The sequence below is a fragment of the Neomonachus schauinslandi genome, chromosome 12 (assembly GCF_002201575.2).
Source record: "Neomonachus schauinslandi chromosome 12, ASM220157v2, whole genome shotgun sequence".
Classification (NCBI taxonomy): Eukaryota; Metazoa; Chordata; class Mammalia; order Carnivora; family Phocidae; genus Neomonachus; species Neomonachus schauinslandi.
The window spans coordinates 82,428-102,386 of NC_058414.1; the positions used below are offsets into that span (position 1 = coordinate 82,428).

At 59.0% G+C, this 19,959-nt stretch overlaps 1 protein-coding gene across 3 annotated transcripts; it reads left to right on the forward strand.

The window, feature by feature from the left end:
• The first annotated feature begins 7,701 nt into the window (after positions 1-7,701).
• Positions 7,702-19,721, forward strand: DBNL (drebrin like). 3 transcript variants are annotated; one of them, XM_021703652.2, is made up of 13 exons: positions 7,702-7,855; positions 12,168-12,223; positions 13,158-13,270; positions 13,827-13,901; positions 15,229-15,375; positions 16,019-16,096; positions 16,395-16,549; positions 16,637-16,682; positions 16,905-16,995; positions 17,577-17,660; positions 17,782-17,864; positions 18,182-18,269; positions 18,663-19,721. In XM_021703652.2, the coding sequence occupies exons 1-13, from the start codon at positions 7,773-7,775 to the stop codon at positions 18,800-18,802; spliced, it is 1,239 nt and encodes a 412-aa protein (XP_021559327.1). In that variant the 5' UTR covers positions 7,702-7,772; the 3' UTR covers positions 18,803-19,721. The 3 variants fall into 3 exon arrangements, with proteins under 3 accessions (XP_021559327.1, XP_044775858.1, XP_021559326.1); XM_044919923.1 differs by having other exon boundaries at positions 16,920-16,995; positions 17,782-17,891; positions 18,173-18,269; XM_021703651.2 differs by having other exon boundaries at positions 7,703-7,855; positions 18,173-18,269.
• Positions 19,722-19,959: the final 238 nt, after the last annotated feature.

Below are 19,959 nucleotides of genomic sequence, written 5' to 3' on the forward strand. Positions count from 1 at the left end.
GGCTTCCAGCAGAGCAGAGAACGAGGCCCTAGAGCCACCTGTCTGGCGCTGGGACATCAAGCAGGACAATTCAGATGGGTGTTGAAGGGGAGACTGGCTCTGTCAGCGGGGGGCTCCCCAGACCCAGGCCAACCTGGCGGTCTCCCGGCTGCAGCCGGCCCACCTAGTCTTTTCTCCCCAGCGCACGTATCCTCAGCTGCCTGCTCTGTGACCTCAGCCCCAACGGTCCTCTCCTGCCAGAGACAGCCAGCAGAGAAAAGTGGCTGTCCTGTCTGGGTTGCCCCTGGGACCCCACCCCCAGCTGCTGCCTCTGGATGAACCAGGTTCCTACAGAGCGTGCCCTCTCGGCATGGACTCCCGTCCCTCTCAGCAACGTATCCTCTGACTCTGAGGAGGGAGAAGGTGGTAGAAGCTGGTCACCCTCCTGGGCAGCTCATCAGCCGCGGGAACTAAACCCAAAACTATGACTGCCCAGCGTGCCTGGAGGCCAGCAGTCAATGGTCAACCAAGAATGAACTCAGGAGAATGACAGCAAGACAATCCTGGATGAAATTCTCAGGATTATAGCGTAAGACAAGGCAGTGTTTGCTCAGATGCACAAGGGTGAGGCCAAGGCCAGTCGAGGCAGGAAACACCACTGTGGTCAGTTTGCGGACGGAGGCTCAGAACTCAGCTGTGTGCTGTTGCTTTGCCGACAGACCCTTCCTGCCAACGCTCTGTTTAAACACCAATCACCAGACCCAGGATTGAAGAATTACAGCCCATCTGGCCAGGGACAATACCGTGCGCGGTAGCATGGGGACACGTTTGTGGCTGGTGATGCAGGTGCAGGGAGGGACCCACGTCCACCGTGTGGTCACTTCTAGCGTGGACAGCACAGCAAGAAAGGTGCAGGCACCAGGGGCAGGGGCCCTGGGAGCCAAGCGGCATCTCCGCGGATGGGGCCTGGGACCAGCGGGGATCACTGGGTCTTTCAAAGAACATCTCCAGGGAGTCTCTTGGTTTATAACTTCTCTTCTGTCTGGAGAGCTTAAAATGCAATGTGGTTTTTCCAGCTTACGTTTTTCTTGAAAACTTTATAGATCTGATTATTTCCCTCACTGAGCTTTCCTGAATGACAGTGATTTTAATGGACTAGATCTTAAACTGTACGTATTTATTCAACACTGATTATGAGATTTTAGACCTACCAAAAATGATTTTCTTCACTGCCTCCTCTGACTACACATATCTCTTACTTACACCCTCGTGGCACCAGATCTTGTTCCATTCAGGAGGGTAAATGTCCACGCTCTCTGGCCCTGCCCTGGGTGGCGTGGACACTCCATCCACCAGGCTCCAAAGCCTGTGCCCTGGAATCTGCATGCCGGACAGCCTGGACCTGGCCAAGTGGTCTCGGCCTCTCTCCCCGACCCCATGCACCCATGCTGAAAGCAGGAGAAGGGAAGGGAGAAGGTCAGTCACAGAATCACCTCCCAGGGCAGCGAGTCACAGGGAATGACCAGGAATCCCAGGTCCTGGAGTCACCTGAACTGTGACCCGCTGTCCTTTATTTCCCTTGCTCATCTGCCCCAGGTGTTCGACAAGAAGCAGCAGCATCTCCTCTGCATTGGGGACATTCTCCACTCTGCACGGGAAGGACGTGAACATTTGAAGTGAGGGCGTCACCCCCTCTGCCTTTTCCTTTTGGATACAATGGACTAGTGGGAGCACGGGTACACGCTATGTACTTGCCTCCGAGGTTTTACCAGGATGTTGTTCAAGAGGAGCTGGCCACCGGGGTGCCTGGCTGGCTCAGTCAGTAGAGCATGTGACTCTTGATCTCAGGGTCATGAGTTCAAGCCCCACGTTGGCCATGAAGCCTGTTTAAAAAGAGAGACAGAGACGCTGGCCATCAGAGGCCATGCCGTGTGATGCTGAGCCACTCTCAGCCACTTTGCCTTGGACAGTATCGCTTCCTGATGCCAAATCAGCAGACGCAGTATGATCTGCAGCCTTCCTGGCTTCGCAGGAATCAGTTCCTCCACCTGAAACCCCACCCATCTCCTGGGGGGGGACAGTGCCTTGTGCGTCCCCTTTCCAGTCTCGCTCAGGGTGGCATCCCTTACCACTGTGCCACACAGGAGCATCAGCCTAGCCCCCCCCCCTTTTTTAAGATTATTTATTTATTTATTTGAGAGCAGAGTGTGTGACAACACGAGTGGGGGTGGAGGGCAGAGGCAGAGGGAGAAGCAGGCTCCCCGCTGAGCTGGGAGTCCGATGCAGGACTCGATCCCAGGACCCCGAGATCGTGACCTGAGCCGAAGGCAGACACTTCACCGACTTTTAGAACTCAGCGCTATCTGGGTGTCCAGGGCAGACTAGGCAGGCTCGCCTCCCAGCCCATCTGCTGCAAACCTTGTCCTGAGAAGCCTCAGCTCAGCCTGTGAGCCCCCTGGGAATTGGGAACAGTAAAAGTCTGCAACCAAAGGCCAGATGGGGCCTTTACAGGCCTGCAGAGGTTGGAAGGAAGCCTCCAGACCTTGGACCTGGGGATCAGCAAAAAGTGACCACAGGAGGTTGGTTTGCTCCAGAAACTCCCAAATTATAGCACAAGTTCATTGCTTAAGTTTCCGGTGAGATTACTGGGGTCAGTCACGCCACCACTTCCTTAGCAAAACAGGCAGCAGTCTGCGCCTGGTCTGATCCCTTCGTGGGGGTCCCCACTGAGGATCCTCCATTACCATAAGGCTACTGTTTGGATTCCAGGGGCCCCATTCCCTGCCTCACCGTGGTGAGGACTGCCGTTGACATTTCTGTCTTTTTGCTATCCCTTTGGTCTTTGCCTAAACAAGATGATACATCTTAACAGATGGGGAGAATGCCATCATCACCAGATCCCCTGGGAAGTTTATTAGCAGGCGGCTCTGCCCCTCCCGATGGTGGCCACCTCGGACCTTGCAGCCAAGCATCACAAAGGCCAGGAAGGTGGGGCAGATTCATATTTCAGAGACAAATCAGAGGCTCAGAAAGGTAAAATCTAGGCCCAAGTTGGTATTGAGACTGTGGGTGCCACGCTGAGCCTTTTAAGCATTACAGCTTATGACCCCCTTTCTGAGTCCAGGGAAAATTTCCGCAAGCCTGTGCTCTGTGCTGGAGAGATGGAGCAGAGAGTGAGCCAGCCCTTAGGGCCCACACTGTGCATTATCACTCACCCTGTGCAAGCCTGAGGTCTGCTCTGTACCTGCCAGACCCCTCGGACAGGTCCCCGTGGTGCTGCTCCGCAGGCCTGTCTCTGCACATCCCCTGGACTCTCTCCCCCAGGAACTCACCTGCTGGCTGTGCCTTCCAGGGCTCAGGTCAGCCCCAAGAACACCGTGGTGCCATCCACTCCTGTATCACTCATGTTCAGATGCCATGTTTCCAAGACAAGTCCCAGGTCAGCAAGGGGAGAGCAGATCCAAAAACCTAACTGTGAGGGGTGATGTGTTATTCTTCTCTGTGGACCGGAGAGCTCGGGAAGATGCATGATCTTAAGCAACTGATCCACCACGGACAGATGACTATTAACTCTGGCCAGAGGTGGCTGGGTTTGCTGGATGGTGCTGAGATCTTGGTCCTTTGTCAGGCTCTGGGAAGACCCAGGAATTCCAAGAATACGGCACAGGGTCAAAATCTTCTGACAAGGGATTAAAATTCTGGGACACAGATGTCCAGCAGTCCGAGCAGCTCACTGCCGAGCGTTATGTCCCTGCTGTGGAATTCCACACCACCTCACTGAAAATGTGCAAGGACGGGCAGGTTTCTGTCTCTGCAATTCAAGAGCAAGCCTCTTTAAGGGCCAGGGAGCTGCCTGGGGGACTTGTCTGCAGATCTCTCAGCCTGAGGTCTGTCCCTGGTACCCAGAGGGAAGTGGTGCTGAGAAGGAGCCTCAAGGTCACCATGGGCCCTCACCCCCACCCCTTCCTGTGCCTCTGCTTCTTCGCTGGCCCTTCTCACTGTAACACACACTTCCTCCCCGAGCAGTGCTGGTCCTCTGAGCCATGGAGGCTGTGGCTGCCATTCCCCACGACAGCAGTCTGGTGCCCTGTCATTGCTGTCTGCTTGTAAGGGGAGGAAGTAGCTAATGCTCTCCCTGGCCGCCCTGCTGGCCTCATCATGCCCATCACACCAGTTTCTCCCTGCTGACAGATTTTATTAGTAACAAAAATCAAACAGCTGGGGCGCCTGGGTGGCTCAGTCGTTAAGCGTCTGCCTTTGGCTCAGGTCACGATCCCAGGGTCCTGGGATCGAGCCCCACATCAGGCTCCCTGCTCGGCGGGAAGCCTGCTTCTCCCTCTCTCACTCACCTTGCTTGTGTTCCCTCTCTCGCTGTGCCTCTCTCTGTCAAATAAATAAAATCTTTTTAAAAAAAAAAAGAAAAAAGAAAAAAGAAACACTGTCTTGCTGGGCTTGTCAGGTCTTTCCTTTTCTTTGTTTTTAATTCAATATATTGTTTCTCTTAAAACTGTGTCTACATGGTGTTACTATATGTCTTACAAGGAGATAATGTGTATTTTTGAACTGAAGTGACCTACAGTGTGATACTCTCTTTAGGCGCACAACAGAGGGATTGGACAATGCATGACCCAGTGCTCACCGCACTAAGTGCAGTGACCACCCGTCACCGCGCAAGGTGACTACAGACAACACTATTGGCTATATTCCCTCTGCTGTACTTTTCATCCCTGTGACTTATTTTATGACTGGAAATTTGTGCCCAGTAATCCCCTTCACCTATTTCGCCCACCCCTCCACCCCCTTCCCTCTGGCAACCACCAGTTTGTTCTCTGTTTTGTTGGTTGATTCGTACTGTATTCTAGATTCCACATATGAGCAAAATCATACAGTATTTGTCTTTGTCTGACTCACTGCACCCTCTAGGTCTATCCGTCTGGTTGCAAATGGCAGGATTTCCTTCTTTTTTACGACAGAGTAGTAGTGGTCTTTTTCTCAATGCTGTTAGTTCTTCCTACGTGGTAATGCCTGAGGGAGTCAGCTGACAAGATCCTCCCTCCATACTTGGGTCCGGATGCCTTTAGCACATGGTCAACCACCCTCAGAATGTGGAAGACACTGGCTCTGGGTCTGGTTTTGCACCCTAGATCTATCATCTGAACCCACCAGGAGTCAAGCAGCTCTGTGTTTACCCTCGCGCAAGAAGACCACAGAGGGAGGGGCGCCTGGGTGGCTCAGTTGTTTAAGCGACTGCTTTCGGCTCAGGTCATGATCCTGGAGTCCCGGGATCGAGCCCCGCATCGGGCTCCCTGCTCGGCAGGGAGCCTGCTTCTCCCTCTGACTCTCACCCCTCTCATGTGCTCTCTCTCTCTCATTCTCTCTGTCTCAAATAAAAAAAAAAAAAATCTTTAAAAAAAAGAAGACCACAGAGGGAAGTCAGTTAAGGGGAAGACAGTGGAGTCCTAGGGTCACCTCTGAGGACATCTCACACTCTCAGACTGAGGAGCAGCTGACCAAAAAGGGTGATGGCTTTGAGGAAACAGGAACGCAGACAAGCTGCAGTTGGAGGGACAGGCATGGAAGCGTCTAGACAGCAACCAGAGGGACCTCTTTAAAATATCACCAGATCACACTGCTCTGTTTTTTGCCTCAGATTTTGTTACACCTAGAACAAAGTGAAAAGTCCTTCCCTGACCCACAGGGTCCTCCAGGACCCAGCTTCCCTCCCTCCCCTTTTCCCTGTGCTCCATCATCAGCCCATCATTAGGCTGCCTCCCACTTCAGAGCCCCAACACATCTTGTTCCCTCTGCCCAGAGCATGTCTTCCCAGATATCTTCCACAGCTGTGCTCCCCACCCCATATCCAGTCTCTGCTCCAGTGTTACCTCTCCAGAGAGGCCTTTCCTAGCCTGTCAAGTGGAAATAGACTCCACACCCTAGAGCAGAAAGCAGAATCCTGCCACCCCCACCTTCCCACACCAGGGACCCCTACTTAAGAGCCTTCTCTAAACGGAACCCGGGTCTCTCTGCTTTCCCCTCATCCATGTGGATGCACCTGGTTACCACACTGAGCTGATCTATTCCCAGAACAAAGAGACCTGCCTCTTTGGCACAGCCTGATTCAGGCAAGGTGGGTTCTCCCCAAGTTGACTGAAATGTTGAAAAGTGCTCCCAGACCTCTTAGGGGTCCAGGGACCAGAGGCTGGGGCCTGGCAGCCAGGTGAACAAAGACACTGGTAACCAGGAGGTGTTTAAATAGAAAACATTCCCAGAGAAAGAAGAAAAAACAAATATGCCCTGTGACAAGAAGGCTGAAGAACAGTAAGACTGAGGGCTGAACCTCCCTGAATATGGAGAAGAAAGTCGCCTGAGGGGGTCTGAGGGAGAAACAAGGACAGAGAAGTTACTGAAGAAAAAAAAGACATGATGGGCATTAAGGAGGGCACCTGATGTGATGAGCCCGGAGTGTTATACGCGACTGATGAATCATTGAACGCCACATCTGAAACTGGTGATGTACTATGTCGGCTAATTGAATTTAAATCAAAAAGAAAAAAGAAAAAAAAGATAAGAAATTGGGAGAGCTGGGAGGCCTCCAGTTGCTGGACCTCACTTTTCTGATGCAAACACAGCAGCGAAGTCAGAGTGGAGAACGGGAAACCTGCACCTTGCATAAGGGAAGACCCCGGAAGGACAGGTAGCGGGCTGCGTGCAGGCAGAAGCTGCTGAAGGGAAGCAGTGTTTGTTCAGGCCCTAAGACTGCCACGGGTTGGGAGAAGGTAGCTGCCCTGCCATCAGAGGATGTCGGGGCTTCTGCCTGAGACCAACATCAACGACGTCCAGAAGTACAAGTGGACATAACCTGTGAACAATGTTTGTGCCCAAATGGAGTCGACAAGCCTTTATCTGCACAATCAGACCCCAACAGCCTAAGATTATGGTAGCTCATTTGGCAGCAAGTCCTGAGCGAACTGCCACGAGGCCATGTAGTCTTTTTTTTTTTAAAGATTTTATTTTATTTAATTGATAGAGAGAGAGACAGCGAGAGAGGGAACACAAGCAGGGGGAGTGGGAGAGGGAGAAGCAGCCCGCCCCCCGACCCCTGCCGAGCAGGGAGCCCGATGCAGGGCTCGATCCCAGCACCCTGGGATCATGACCCGAGCCGAAGGCAGACGCTTAACGACTGAGCCACCCAGGCGCCCCGCCATGTAGTCTTTCCATAACCCGCTTCGGGGACTTTTCACTGACGTCGCTGCAGAAATGTGAGCGAGGGCTCCCCGGAGCGCACAGGATCAGCACGGGGCCGCGTTTCTGAAATCCCAGAGACTCGCGCACCTGTGCTGGGGCCGTGTGTGTGCAGGGCAGGGAGCGGGGCTCCCCGCGCCGCCCCGTCCTCCGCGAACGGAGGGGGCAACGCAGGCGAGGCCGAGGAGGCTCGGCAGCAGCTCCAGGCGGGCTGGGGCTGCTGCGGCCCGCACGTGGCGTTCCTTTCGCTCGTGCACGCCTCAGTCACACATCAGGCGCATGTCGGAGGTCCACACAGAGGCTGTCACGAGCCCAAGATTCTCAGACCAGTGCGCTGACTGCGACAAGAGAGGAGAGAAACGCACGCAGCCACCAGGGACCCCGCGAACCGCGTACACCCCTACAGCCGCCGGCCGCGCCAGCCCGCCCTCCCTCGCTTCCGCTTCCGGCCGCGGGGGCGGGGCTTCCGGCCGCGGGGGTGGGCGGGGCCCGGAAACGGTGGCGACGGCGGCGGCGGCGGCGGCGGCGGCGAGGGGTCTGAGGGGTCGGTCATGGCTGCGAACCTGAGTCGGAACGGGCCGGCGCTGCAGGAAGCCTACGTGCGGGTGGTCGCCGAGAAGTCCCCGACTGACTGGTGGGCGCCGGGACGGGCGGGCCGGGGCGGGAGGGGGCTCCCGGGGGCTCCCCGCTCACCCTTCAGCTGCGCCGCGCGCGCCCCGCGAGCCGCTGTCCCCGTCGCCGTCCCCAGCCGTCCCGCCGAGCGTGAGGGGCCCGCGCCTCCCCGGCTCCGCCCCTCCGCCGGCCTCCATGTTGGATTGTGCGGCTGGCTGGGCTGGGTGGCTCCGCCAGGTTCTCCTTCCCTGCCGGGGACTTCCCTGCACCAAGGGGCTCCCCGCAGCCGTCCCTGACCGAGCGGAAGCCGTGCCCGGGGTCTTCCCAGCGCTGCGTTCAGGGAGGGGCCTCTGAGCGCCCGGACCCCGCCTGGGAGCGGGAGTCCTGCCCCACAGGCGGCGGAGCAGGAGGTCAGGTCGGGGGTTGGGGTCTCTGGGTTTCTGGGAATGTGGATTTCAGAGTCTCCCTCTCTCCAAGAATACCCCTCCCTATGGGAGACGAGCGACACAGCGATGCTGGCTGCCTGTTTGGAGAAAGACCCCGTCATCCCTCCACCTCCCCGACACCCTCCCCTAGGCCGTCAGTGTGTGGTTCTCTTCGTGCACTCGATGGGGCTTTCTGACTCTGGAAGCCAGGTCTGAAGTCTCTGGGATAGCCCTGGGCAGCCCACGCGCAGGCTCAGCCCTCTGCTTGCTACGCATGGTCACTTCCCGCCTGCTTCAGTTGTTTGCACTGACCAGTTTTGAGCACTTCCAGTCCTAAGAGGTATGCTGAGTATGGTGAACTAAGGTGACCGGCTGTGAGGAGCCTCTTCCCGTGGCAGGGGCAGGCCCCTCTCCGGGTGACTGCTGCTGTGCCTGGCTGGTCTCCACGCGCTGGTGCTCGCTGCTCGCCGTGTTCCCTGCGGCCTTCGCGCCGTGTTCTGTTGTGCACTGAGGATGTGCACTGGGCCTTTTGGGGAAGAGCTTCAGGGCACCTGCTGCCTGGATGTGCAGACTCCTCTCGTGCCTGGGACACCGTTGACCCTGATGGGACTTGTTGCGGGGGAACCAAGCAGCTCCTCTGTTGGGAACACAGCTAAGTAGTTGGGAAGGGTGTCTGGTGACCAGTGGAATTTCCCTACCTTCTCTTTCTCATAATGCTTTAGGAAGTTCACTCACACTTCAGGCACTTATTTTTCTGAGAGTTTCTAGATGTCAACTCCCTACCCCACCTCTCTCCTGTTCTCAGAGGGCCGTGACACCTCTTCTGTTACTCCAGATCCTGCTGACCGGATCGCCACGCTGAGCGCCCCATTTCACATCCACCCGCGGCCACCTGCCTTTGAGCTGGCAGCATCTCTGCCCCTCTCCAGTCCTGCTCAGTTAGGGTGTTGCTATTTTATGCGCTCTTGAGTATCTGGTGCAGCCCTTTCTGACGTAGCTGCGAGACTCCTGGGCCTCCTGCCTTCCTTCAGGTCTCTTCATTCTCAGGGACCACCACTGGTTTGGGGATCATGTCCCACAGCCCAGCTGGCAGCTCAGGCCTCCCGTGTTCCTAGCTTTTCCTCGGGCTTCTTCTCAGAAGTATCTGCTACCACCCAGCCCAGCTTCCCTCTGTCCCTCGTGAGGGTGCTGAGCCTCGTTCCCCTCCCTGCGTCCGAGCCCACCCGTCTGGCAGCACTCCAGGTCATACCGCTCAGTGGCATGACCCCCAGTTTCTGCTCTCACTGTCACAGCCATTAAGCATCTCAACAGATAATGTGTGGCGGGTCCCCATTCCTTAGCTGAACAAGTATCTAGACCATGTTACTCCTGTGCTTACACTTCAGCAGCTTCCTGTTTCACATTAAAGCCCAGACATCTCACCTCTGCTGCAAGGCCCTGTGTGGCTGGCTCCGGACCCCCTCCCGCCACCCTTCCCACTTACCACACTGGGGCCACACCTGTTTGCCACCACGGTGGCCTTCTTTCTCTTCCTCAAACTTGCGAGCTGCTTCCTCCTCAGAGCCCTTGCTCTTGCTGCTTCCCCATTCTAGAGCACCTTCCACATCGTCCCGGGGAGCTCCCCAAACTTCTCAGCTCGGACACAGCATTCTTGGAGAAGCCTTCCTCGACTCCTGGCTCCTTGTGTGACTTTCCCCAGACACGTGCCAGACACCTTCACTGGTTTTCCTGGCACCGTTCTCTGCACCAGAGGGCTGGGCCCTGTCTCTGTCCCCAGAACAGTCAGCAGTCAGCGCCCGGATGCACAGTGACCTGAGCAGGGTACAGAAGGTGTGGTAGAGGGTGCCAGCAAGAGGAGGTGGTCTCCGCTTTGGTGGGTCATGAAAGGTTTCCCAGGCAGAGTGGGTGGCGTCGGGCTGGGCCCTGAAGCCAGGTGGGGCGGGGAGCAAGTGTATCAGCTCTCCACCACGGGTCTTTGTCCCGGTTCCCAGATTGTTCTAGATTGAGGCACGTTTGTTTACCTCCAGCACCCACTTCACTGCCTGACCGGACATTGGTGTCGCTGTGTTTCTTTTTTTGTTTCCCATTAGAAAGTAAGTTCCATGGTCAGGGCCTCTGGGGATTTATTGGAAGCTTCATGCCTGTGAGCAGCAAGGAGCAGCTTCTCAGTAGGTGTGTTTGGAAGAGATGAATGAGTTACAAGGCGCTCATGCGCCACACTCCATGAGCTGTGCGCAGGCCAGCACACCTCTCTTCCACGGTGATTTGAAAGAAGGGTGGGAGTCCGTTGAAAGTGGGAATGAGCCTCTGAGCTGGGAACATTCATGAAGGTGGCTTAGGCTGGAGCCCTGGGTGGAGGGGAGTGGAGTTGGAGGGCAGGCGGCAGGCATGGAGCTTGGCTCTTACGAGCTGCCGGGTCCCTTCTTGGAAGCAATCTCTGCTCCCTGCTGCTTGTCTAGTGTCCCCGTCTTCTGCAGCCAGGGCTTGGTGGCTTCGAGATGTAAGGGCTTCTTTCCCCCGGGAGGAGGGCTGGCCAGGACCCTGGCCACCAGAATCTGCACGTCCACCAACTCCCACGTCTTATCCCTGTTTGTCTGCATGTTCCTTTTAGTGTCTCTCTTCAGAGACCTGTCCCCCCATGCCAACCAGACCCTCGGGGCCTGGGTCTCCTTTCTTCAGACTTTCTCAGGCTAGGCAGTTCTGCCCGGTGGCTTTAGCAAGGCTGTGGGGAAGCTGAGTGGAGGCTGATTTGGTTCCTGTCAGATTCGGGTTTTTTGTTTTCAGATTTTATTTTTAAGTGATCTCTACACCCAGTGTGGGGCTCGAACCCACAACCCCGAGATCAAGAGTTGCACGCTCCACCGAGTGAGCCAGCCAGGCGTCCTGGTTCCTGTCCCACTCCTACCCCGCAGCCCCTAGCTGGCCCTCCTTGGCAGCCTGTGCTCAGATCATGGGGGATGGCCCGCTAGTTTGGGTTCTGCCTTTGACTTGCTATCTGCTGGGTCAGCACCCCTACCCTGTGGTCTGCCAGCACTGCCCGGAGCTGAACTGCGGCAGAGTTGGTGTTGATGGTTGGGCTCCATGTGGACTGTGGATAAGCCATATCTTCCAGAATGTTCTCCGTGCTTAACCTCTGTTCTGGTCAAGGGACTTCCCATGCCCCAGGTGTGATAAAATTTGCCATATTTCCTCAACTCCTCTGGGGCTCCAGTTCACAAGCGTGAATCTTTCCCAGAGTTCTTAGGAATAATTAGTCTCACAGGAAAAGAAAGGGGCAGCCCAAGGTCACCTATGGAGAGTTATGGCTCCTCCAGAAAGAGAACTTTGCCTAACCAAGGAGTCTGTCCTGTGAGAAGCCTGACTTCATGCTGAGTCATGGCCCGTGTGGCTTCTGGGTTTTCCAGAAGAGTCCCAAGCCCAGAGAGACCTGCTCCACAACTCCTCAGGCTTTCAGAAGACAGAGCCGACCTGCACGAGGGCGTTGGGCGGCCTTCCCAGCTGCCTAACGTGCACACTCGGCTTCCTGCTCCACCTGGGGTGCTTTGGGTTCAGGAAGGTGCAGAAAATTGCCTTTATGAAACCTTCCAGCTCTGGGGCGCCTGGCGGGCTCAGTGAGTAGAGCATGCGACTCTTGATCTCAGGGTGGTGGGTTCCAGCCCCACGTTGGACATGGAGCCTACTTAAAATCAAACAAACTTCACAGCTTAGTGTTCTCAAAGTAGACGGAGGCTCCCCTTCATAGGTTTGTCCCTCAGGAGAAGCCGCTGCACTAAGAACTGAGAAGGGCCCTGCAGAGCTCCTGCCTCGCGGGTCAGAGTGGGGCCCACGCTCCGCTCGTGGTTAGTGCGGGAGGGCAGCCGACCCCCAGAACTCAGGTCACAGAGCTAACATGTTTGTGTTTTGTTTCAGGGCTCTCTTTACCTATGAGGGTAACAGCAATGACATCCGTGTGGCCGGCACTGGGGGTGAGTACGACCCGGTGAGGCCGGGGGTTGGGGGGCGTCAGGAGGCAGGTGTGGGGGAGGGGAGAGCGTTGCAGCCGTCACTGCTCCCTGGCGGCCGGCATCTCAGCCATCACAGCGAACGGAAGGTGTCCCTGCGTGACCCTCCCCACAGTCGCGTCAGAGTTGGGGAGCCACACACCGCCTTGTTACTCAGCGAACACTCAGCACTGCCTTCTCCGCTTGCCATAGAGTGGTTCCGGTAGCCTGTTCTAGAAAGCCGCTCCCTCGTCTTTTTAGGAGGATCGCAGGTGGCCGTGGTGTCCTGCGCCCTGCGGTGCCTCAGGCACCACCCCCAGTGCCGCTCACAGGGCTCTGCTGTGAATGCCCAGAGTGGGGGCTCGGGCCTGCCCCTACACTCCTCGCAGCCTGGGAGGGTGTGGGGGTGCTGATAAGAAGCACAACCTCCGTGTCGGGACAGTGGCTGAGGAGGGCCCGCTCCCGTGCCCCCGTCACCACTCCCCCGTCTTTACGGGGAGGGTCTGAGAGCTGAGCCCAAGCGTGGCTGCAGGACATTCCCACCTGTTCAGGGCCCTTTGTGGGGTCCAGGCAGGCTGTTGCGGACACGGTCCATTTGGAAGCCTGGTGCCTAGTTTGTAGCAGAAATGACATTTTTTATTTCCGGAACTCCCCGTGGATTTCATAGGAATGGTTTTTAAACTGGGGTGTGTAAACCATCATCTGAGGTCCTTGTCACAGATGCAAATCCTGGGGCTCCATCCGCCCCCCAGCTCCTGTAAGTCCGCTTAATGGGAGCAGGACCAGGAGTCTGATTCTAATGCAGGCGGCCCTGACAACCCTGGTTCAGAGGCAGGTTGGGTTTCCCTTGCTGTGGGCGCTGTGCGGGGCCGGCCACAGGTGCTGGGCCCGCTGACCCCCCACCCCATGCCTGCTGCAGAGGGGGGCCTGGAGGAGATGGTGGAGGAGCTCAACAGCGGGAAGGTGATGTACGCCTTCTGCAGGGTAAAGGACCCCAACTCCGGCCTGCCCAAGTTTGTCCTCATCAACTGGGTACGTGGAACGGGGGTGCCCTGAGTTCTCATCTGGGTGTGACCCAGCAAAACTCCCTTTCCTTCTTTCCTTCTTTGCCTTCTGTGATCGGAGCGGAGGAGGATTTGCCTTCAGGGCAGCTCGGAGACGGTGAATGAACAGAAGAGTGGGAGAAGTCCTTGTGGCCCCAAGGACAGTGGGGGCCTTGCCAGCCCAGAATCCCACCCTCCTCCCCCCCAAGCCCAGAATTGTTCCTACAAAATCGAGGATAGAGGACAGTCGCAGGACACCCTTGCTTTTGTCCCCTTCAGAGTGGTCCTGAGGGAGCAGAGGGCCTGGAGAAGGCTCAGAGAGCATGGGACCCCTGGGTAGGACTGGGAAGTTCCGAGCCCTCCCCCCTCCCCCCGCTCCCAGCGGAAGCTGGTGGTCATCCTGCCTCAAGAACCTCCTTGACTTGGAGGTGCAGGGCTCGCTTTATCCTCTGCTTTGGGGTCGCGGTTTTCCCTCTGCTGGGCCCCCAGGGAGGGCAGCGGCTTTGCGGGTGTTGGAGGGTCACACTGGGTGTGTTGTGTTGCAGACGGGCGAGGGTGTGAACGATGTGCGGAAGGGAGCGTGCGCCAACCACGTCAGCACCATGGCCAGCTTCCTGAAGGTGAGGCTGCCCCCTGAGGGCCTCCCAAGGTGCCTGGGTGTGCGTGAGCAGCAGTGGCAGAGCTGGAAATGTGCCCACACCCCGATGCTCTCCCTGGACTCGAGGGCATGACCAGAGGCTGCTGCCCAGGAGGCCACGCTGCGGCCAGAGCCACCAGCAGGCTGGCCTCCGCGGGAGGAAGGATGGATGACTGTCCGTTTCGAGCCCAGGGAGGATCATCTGCAGCTAGTCCTGGGACAAGGCTAGGCCCGGGCTTCCGTTGGTTTTGTGAGGGTTTATTCGGCCGTGTTGTCAGGATCTGGAGGAGAGGGAGAGTTGCGTGTGCCCAGCCACCTCAGTGTGCCCGGTCCCTTACGCGTTCCTTTCCAGCCCACCTTTGTGTGTATTAACATCAGTCCTCAGAGTGGAACCTCGTTTAGGTCCAAAAGCATTTGCGGTTTGCTTGTCAGGTCACTTTGCGTGTCTTTGGTTACTGGCAAAGAGACTCAGGACTTTGATTTCTTTTTTTTTTTTTTTTTTTTTCAAGATTTTATTTATTTATTTGAGAGAGAGAGAATGAGAGAGAGCACATGAGAGGGGGGAGGGTCGGAGGGAGAAGCAGACTCCCCGCTGAGCAGGGAGCCCGATGCGGGACTCGATCCCGGGACTCCAGGATCATGACCTGAGCCGAAGGCAGTCGCTTAACCGACTGAGCCACCCAGGCGCCCTCGGGACTTTGATTTCTAGTGTGCCAACACTTCTGCAGATAAGCCTCCGTTTCTCCATGTGAGAGCTGAAAGAGGATCCCGAGCTCATTGGGTGTTAACTGACAGGTCACGGGTCTGACTTCTGAAGAAGAAATTGGTGGCTGGGGCACCTGGCTGGCTCAGTGGGAGGAGCACCGACTCTCGATCTCAGGGTTGTGAGTTCAAGCCCGGGGTTGGGTGTAGAGATACTTGAATAAATAAAACTTAAGAAATTTTAAAGGAAGAGGAAGAAGAAATCGGTAGCTTGCTTTTTGTAGAAAATATGTTTCCAGATCCTTTGTAAAGTTCGCTTTCATGAATCAGAAAGGGGCTCTCCGGTGCCTGGGCCTGCAGCAGGGGGTGTCCGGCACCTTGGAACAGGCCGTAGGCAGGGCCACGGAGCGCAGAGACCGCGTGCCCATGCTGGGACAAGTGCAGCGTGTTTGCCTCAAGGCGGTTTGTTGGCCTTGAGGAGAGTGTGCTGGTTCCCAGCAGGGTGTCCTGACCTCAGCCCTGGGCAGCAGTTGTCCACATTGTGCACACTGAGGTGTGCATCCTGTCCTCTCCTGGAGTTGCAACACCTAAGTGCTGTTCCGCCGCAGGGGGCCCACGTGACCATCAACGCACGGGCCGAGGAGGACGTGGAGCCCGAATGCATCATGCAGAAGGTGGCCAGAGCCTCGGGTGCCAACTATGCCTTCCACAAGGAGAGCAGCCGTTTCCAGGACACGGGCCCCCAGGCCCCAGTGGTGAGTGCTGCCTGGGCCCGAGGGTGACAGGCCAGGAGCCAGCAGACGGGCTGGTTTCTCCCTCGTGGGGCTGGGCTCCTGCCTGCCTGGCTCCCGGTCCCTGAGCCAGATCACGGTGCAGATGGTGACCCCGGGCCGGACGGAAGCCGGAGCTGCCCCCTGGTGGGGCAGGCGCTAGTGGGCCTGAGGAGCAGCTCTCTACCCTGCCTGGGGGTTCCACTGGCCGTTCTGGAGCCTCTTACAGCCCAGGGACAGTCCAGTCACGAGGCCACGGCACCAGCGTGTCCTGCACAGTCCCGGATGGTCGGCTCCATGGAGGAACTTGAGGTGGTGGATGGGCAGGGCCCTCCCAGTCAGGGGCAGACACGAGACCCCCCAGTTATGGGGGAGCCCAGTTCCCCGAGGCACGGCTGGGGTCTGTGGAGATTTCTCTGGGCACTGCCACGGTGGTCAGCTGTCTGAGGCTGGTGGACGGGCTTCCATCCGCAGGGGCCTGGTGCAGCCAGAGACCCCCTCGGCATTGCCCGGCGGTTTCCAGGGCCCTCGGGCCGTCTTGCTGCTTGCTGGGCGCTGTCCCCACGGTTTTTGCTGGTGTCCTGCGCTCCCGAGGGCGGCCCCGTAGCGGATCCTCTGTTCTCCGCAGGGCTCTGTGTACCAGAAGACCAACGCCATATCTGAGATCAAAAGGGTTGGCAAAGACAGCTTCTGGGCCAAAGCAGAGGTGAGTGCTGCCGGGCGCATCGCGCACAGCTGCCCCTCGCAGAGATTGGGTGGGTCAGGTGCCACGGTGCCTTGCGCGCCGTTGCTCGGTTTTTCTCCCCATAAACTCAGGGGGTGCGTGTGTTCTCGTACGCGCCTGTGCTTGAGTGGAGGCCGAGCGGGGTTGGGCCGCAAGGCTGGTGGGCGGCCCCTCCCGGCCGCTGCACGGATGCTCGGGGGGCTCCGGGGCTTTAGGGCAGGCCCAGCTGGCCCGCCCTGCGGGTGCTGAGTGGGGCAGGCGGGCCCGGCTGTCCCTGCAGAAGGAGGAGGAGAACCGCAGGCTGGAGGAGAAGCGGCGGGCGGAGGAGGAGCGGCAGCGGCTGGAGGAGGAGCGCCGGGAGCGGGAGCTGCGGGAGGCCGCCCGCCGCGAGCAGCGCTATCGGGAGGAGCCGGGCGGTGAGGCCGGACCCCAGAGGTGAGGCCCCAGAGTTAAGGTGGAGGGAGGGTGCCAAGTGGGCCGCGGCTGGGCTGCAGCTCCCTCCTCCCTCTGCCCTCCCGGCAGGAAGAGTGAGCAGCAGGAAGTACTTCCAAGGAGCAGAGAGGAGCAGGTGAGACTGGGGTGCTCCCCCCACCCCACCCCCCCGAGAGGGTCTGTTGCAGTAATGCCGGGGGCGTGTTCCTGCTGTGCCAGGGGGAGGGTCCTGCAGCCAGCTGGAGGTGGCAGGGGAGAGGACAGTGAAGGGCAGAAGTGGCCGGCGTGGGCCTCAGCCCGGTCCTGGACGAGGCCCGTGAGCCCCTCCTCACTGCCGGGTCCACGCGCACCCCTCCAGGAGCCCATCAGCCAGACAGCACATCCGCGCGAGATTTTCAAGCAGAAGGAGAGGGCCGTGTCCACCACATCCATCTCTAGCCCCCAGCCGGGTGAGTCTTCCCGCTGGGTCTAGCCACGAGGCAGGGGCAGGCTGAGGGGGAGCCCGGGGTCCCAGTGTGGGGTCCCCAGAGGGAGCGACAGATGCGTCAGAAGGTGACAGAGGTGAGTGAGCAAGGAGAGCGTGTGCACTTAAGAGTGGCTTCTGGGAGGGGAGCCTGGGCCGCAGGTGTCCCTTTCCTGCCCGTGGCCTCAGCCTGCAGAGACCTGGAAAAGAAGGGCCATGTGTGGCTTCAGAAGGGAGACCCTCCAGCCCGGCCCCATTAACCTGTGGTGCAGCTTGCACGTGGTGGCTGGGCCCCGGAGCCTCTGTCACTCAGCTCTCTGGCCCCCAAGGACGCCGGACAGCAGCACCGTCAGCTCTCCCACGCTGGGGGGCTGCTCGAAGCGTTCTATGTGTGATGTGTTTCTGCAGCGCCTGTGTCCCCCGTCCCCCGTCCCCCTACCCCCTCCGTCTGTGTGACAGCCCCTGTCCTGGGGCAGGTCCGCCGTCCAGGCAGTGCAGGGTACAGAAACAGTAGACACGGCTCGTCTTCCCCTCGTCCGACGCTGGTGTGTTTACCTTTGTTTGCAGGCAAGCTGAGGAGCCCCTTCCTGCAGAAACAGGAGACCCAGCGCAGCACAGAGCCCACCCAGGCCTCCTCGAGGCCCAGGGCAGGCAAGGCGCTTGGCCACCCCGTGGAGGGGGAGGCGGTGCTGGGGGTGGGAGAGCGGGAGGGAGAAGGAGGGTGTCCGCTCCCCTTACCGGGGCTCAGGGCGGGCTGCGCCGTCCCGTGCAGATACCCGTGAGGAGCCAGTGGCCGGTGCTCCGCTGTGTCCAGCGCAGGCAGAAGAGGAGGCTGTGTACGAGGAGCCCCCGACGGTGGGTTCCCTGTGGCAGGGCGCGGCTGTGACGGGGCCGTGTGCCCAGAGACACCCTCTTTGTGCCAGTCGTGGGATGCCCGACTCCCGACGACTCGCTGCATGTGGAGTCTGTTTACCATTGGAGCAGGCCCGTGGAATACGTGGTCTGGCACTCCTCTGCCCCGCGGGAGGCCCGGGGTGGGGGGACATCGTGGGGGCAGTGGCATGGCTGCAGCCCTTGCCCTCTGTGTGCTGTGCCCCTCCCCCCAAGCCTGGTGTGAGCCCATAACGAGGACCCCGGATTTCTGTTTTTTCCACGCGGGTCAGGTGCAGCAGCAGGGCGCCGGCCCTGAGCCCGCGGACCACTACCCGGGGCTGAGCGGTAAAGGGCTCTGTGCCCGGGCCCTATACGACTACCAGGCAGGTAATGTGCGGTGGCCCGGCCACTCAGGCTGCAGGGCCCCACGTCAGGAGGCGGGCTTCAGGGCTCCCTTGGTGGGGGGACGGAAGGGTGAGGGCACGACGGGGTGGACGCCCTGCACAGCCCAGGCCTTCCCGTGCACCCCGGGCAGCGTCTGTGGGCAGGAACCCCAGTTGCCAGCATTGTGTTAGAGCCCAAAAGTGTGACCGGAGGGGTGGGCAGACCTGCACGCCGGGCCCCCGTGGCCTGGCTGGAGGCTCAGGGAGCAGGCTGCTGTGCGGAACTGGGGGGCCCAGGGTCCGGTTGTGCTGGAAAGTGTGTCGGGGGCGGGGGGTGGGCGTTGGCTGCTGGAGTGGCGTCGGGAAAGGCCCCCAGCTCCAGTGCCGCCTCCCGCAGCTGACGACACGGAGATCTCCTTCGACCCCGAGAATCTCATCACGGGCATCGAGGTGATCGACGAGGGCTGGTGGCGTGGCTACGGGCCAGACGGCCACTTTGGCATGTTTCCTGCCAACTACGTGGAGCTCATTGAGTGAGGACCCTCTGCTGCTGCCTCGCCGAGGCCGTCCTTCCCCTCCCTGCCCACACGTGCTTTCCTCACTGCCGGGGACGTGGCATCCGTGGTGCGAGAGCCCCATGGCACTCCTCCGGGAATGGGATCCCCCCAAAGAAGACAAGCCCTTGGGCTCCCTCAGACTGGGGTGCTCAGCCTGTCACCCTGGATGCAGCAATACCCCGTAATTCCCAAACGTGCTCCGGCAGCTGCCGGCCGTCCCAGCCAGCCTGGCCTTTGGCCCCCACAGGGGACATGGAGCCAAGCCCTGCTTGGCCGGCCCCTCCGTGGCCTCTGCCTGAGGAGGGTGGCGCTGCCCCGCCAGGCGGTCTGAGCCGCGGCCTTTGCCTTTTTTTCCTTTTCCTCTTGGCTCTAAAGGGTGGTGGCTCCAGCTGGTAGTGGTCCTCGGGAACAGTGACCTTGGCGTTTAGGACCAAAATCTGAGTGGGTCGTGACGGTTTGGGCAGCAGTAGGTCACCTTTCTGGATCTCGCCCTGTGCTCTCAGTTCCCTGTCCCTCTGCCTGGGCTGCGGACTGTGGGCAGTGGGCATGGGGATGACCGAGCCCCCGTCTGAGCGTATGATCAGCAAACCCGTGTCCTTCTGAGTGGAGCGCCCTGTTCCGCTGGCCCCGGTGTGTGCTCGCACCGGATTCTGGTTCCAGAAGAGGGACCGGAGCGGCCGCTACCTGCTCTCTCACCCTGTTTATCCCGGCCCACCCGTGTCTGCTTTCAGAGAGAGAACTTGCCCTGTTGTGGCCTGGATGCCCCCGTGTGGAAACCGGCCCCTTCCCGGGTATGCGTGGGGTGTGTGTGCAGGTGCATGTGCACACACACACACACCCTCAGACCTCGGGCCGGCCGTGGGCCCTGGGAGAGGCATAAACGTGAAGATGTGACTCGAGTCGGCCTGTTGCATGTCCGCGTTCTGGGAGGGGCTGAGGGCCGCCTGCCCTGCCCACACAGGATGTGCGTGCGTGTGTGGAGTGAGGTGCCTGGAGCCCACCGCGTGCCGGGACTTACGGTTCCTCTTGTGCTCTGGCAGGTGCCAGGTAGCAGCAGCCTGGCGTGGCGGCTGCACCAAGGAGACCACTGGCCCCGGGTGGTGGCAGATGGCCCCTCTTGTCCCCTAGGCTGCAAAG

Coding starts and splice junctions, on each gene's coding strand:
- DBNL (XM_044919923.1), top strand. CDS start 7,773: ATGGCTGCGAACCTGAGTCGGAACGGGCCGGCGCTGCAGGAAGCCTAC. Junction 15,376..16,018: donor CGGGCCCCCAGGCCCCAGTG/GTGAGTGCTGCC, acceptor TGTTCTCCGCAG/GGCTCTGTGTACCAGAAGAC. Junction 16,683..16,919: donor CAAGGAGCAGAGAGGAGCAG/GTGAGACTGGGG, acceptor CCCATCAGCCAG/ACAGCACATCCGCGCGAGAT.